Source organism: Camelina sativa, chromosome 7 (genome assembly GCF_000633955.1).
Source record: "Camelina sativa cultivar DH55 chromosome 7, Cs, whole genome shotgun sequence".
Lineage (NCBI taxonomy): Eukaryota > Viridiplantae > Streptophyta > Magnoliopsida > Brassicales > Brassicaceae > Camelina > Camelina sativa.
In genome coordinates, this window is record NC_025691.1 from 29,167,887 (window position 1) to 29,169,142 (window position 1,256).

Below are 1,256 nucleotides of genomic sequence, written 5' to 3' on the forward strand. Positions count from 1 at the left end.
AGTAAACGATTATAACGTAACAGGCCGCCTTTGCAGACCGCATGTGTCGAAATAAAGTTGTTTAGTATAAAAGATTGGAATATTAATGATGAATGGTGATGACCCACTTCATCTTTTGAATTTTCAATCAAATTCGTAGTCGGCATTGACCACATGGTTGTTGTTGGACCTTTCGAAAGCATATTTTAAGATCACGAGGCCAATTTTAACCTGTGGTCCTAATAAATAAATATTGATTCAAATTAATATTCAGTCACCAAACGAGAAGACTTTTTGTGTTCTACGTAGAATTTGTTTTCCCACGATCCATCTAGATACTCTTGATAGTGGCTAAACATGCAAATATATATTATACCAATACGTTTTATTAGCATGCAACAATAAAAACAAGATTGCAATTGGATAAAAAACACTAATAAAAGTATTCTAACAAGAATTTAATTTAACTTCAATTTGATATTTGAAAGTATTTATAAAAAAAAAAAATGAACAATAATTTCAGATGAAAAAACACACTACGATTGTTTTTAGATACCTTATGATGTTGCTAGTATTCAGACCATTATATACTTTGTCGGTAGAGAAGCTAGTAGTAAGCTACACAAGATATCTAAAAGGGCTCGAGGATTTTTATCAACACCATCATGCGGTTTCTTTTACCTTGTCTTCTAAATTACAGACATTGTCCCTATCCAGAGTCCTCCACTATGAGAAGGTGGAACATTCAATTGCTGCTAATAGAGTTACTTATTATTTTTATTTTTGTGAGCAACTAGAGCTTCCATGATGCTCTCGACCCACCTGCCACACACACACACTCAAACCCATTGCAAATCCAGGTGACAATAATACTCAATCGCTAAGTTATGTGAAAAGAGGACTCTAGTTGACATTTTCAAAAACATATAAAAAGATTAAGATATTACCCTTCAAGTCCCGGTGCCTCTGGGTAGTACACGTTTTTCAATCCTAGTCGTCTTGCAGCTGAAGCAGTTGTCTCTCCAATACAGGCAACGTGATTACTCCATTGCTCATCATTTTGAATCAGATTCAGCCAGGCCCTGTCGAAATCAAGTACGCGATGGACCAAACCCACTCGACCATATTAAAGAGATTATATGAAAGACGTTTTGCTGCACCAATAACGGGTGATCAAAAAACAGACAGATGATGAGTTGCAATAGGATGATAAGTGATGGCGCATACCGAATTGCTGAAGGTGAAGCTACAGAAAGAACAGGAGCAGACAGTGCCTC

General features: G+C 36.1%; 1 protein-coding gene across 2 annotated transcripts in view; it reads right to left on the minus strand.

Annotated features, from left to right (window-relative positions):
- The window catches only part of LOC104703185 (uroporphyrinogen-III synthase, chloroplastic), a 4,764-nt gene continuing 4,115 nt past the window's right edge, over positions 608 to 1,256 (minus strand). Inside the window, exons 8-10 of one of the 2 annotated variants that reach the window (XM_010419146.2) lie at positions 1,207 to 1,253; positions 927 to 1,061; positions 608 to 801 (exon numbers count right to left, since the gene is read on the minus strand). In XM_010419146.2, the coding sequence (XP_010417448.1) occupies positions 744 to 801; positions 927 to 1,061; positions 1,207 to 1,253 (240 nt within the window). In that variant the 3' untranslated portion in view covers positions 608 to 743. Of the gene's footprint in view, positions 802 to 926; positions 1,134 to 1,206; positions 1,254 to 1,256 lie in introns of those variants that run through there. The other variant, XM_010419147.2, reaches the window with a different exon arrangement.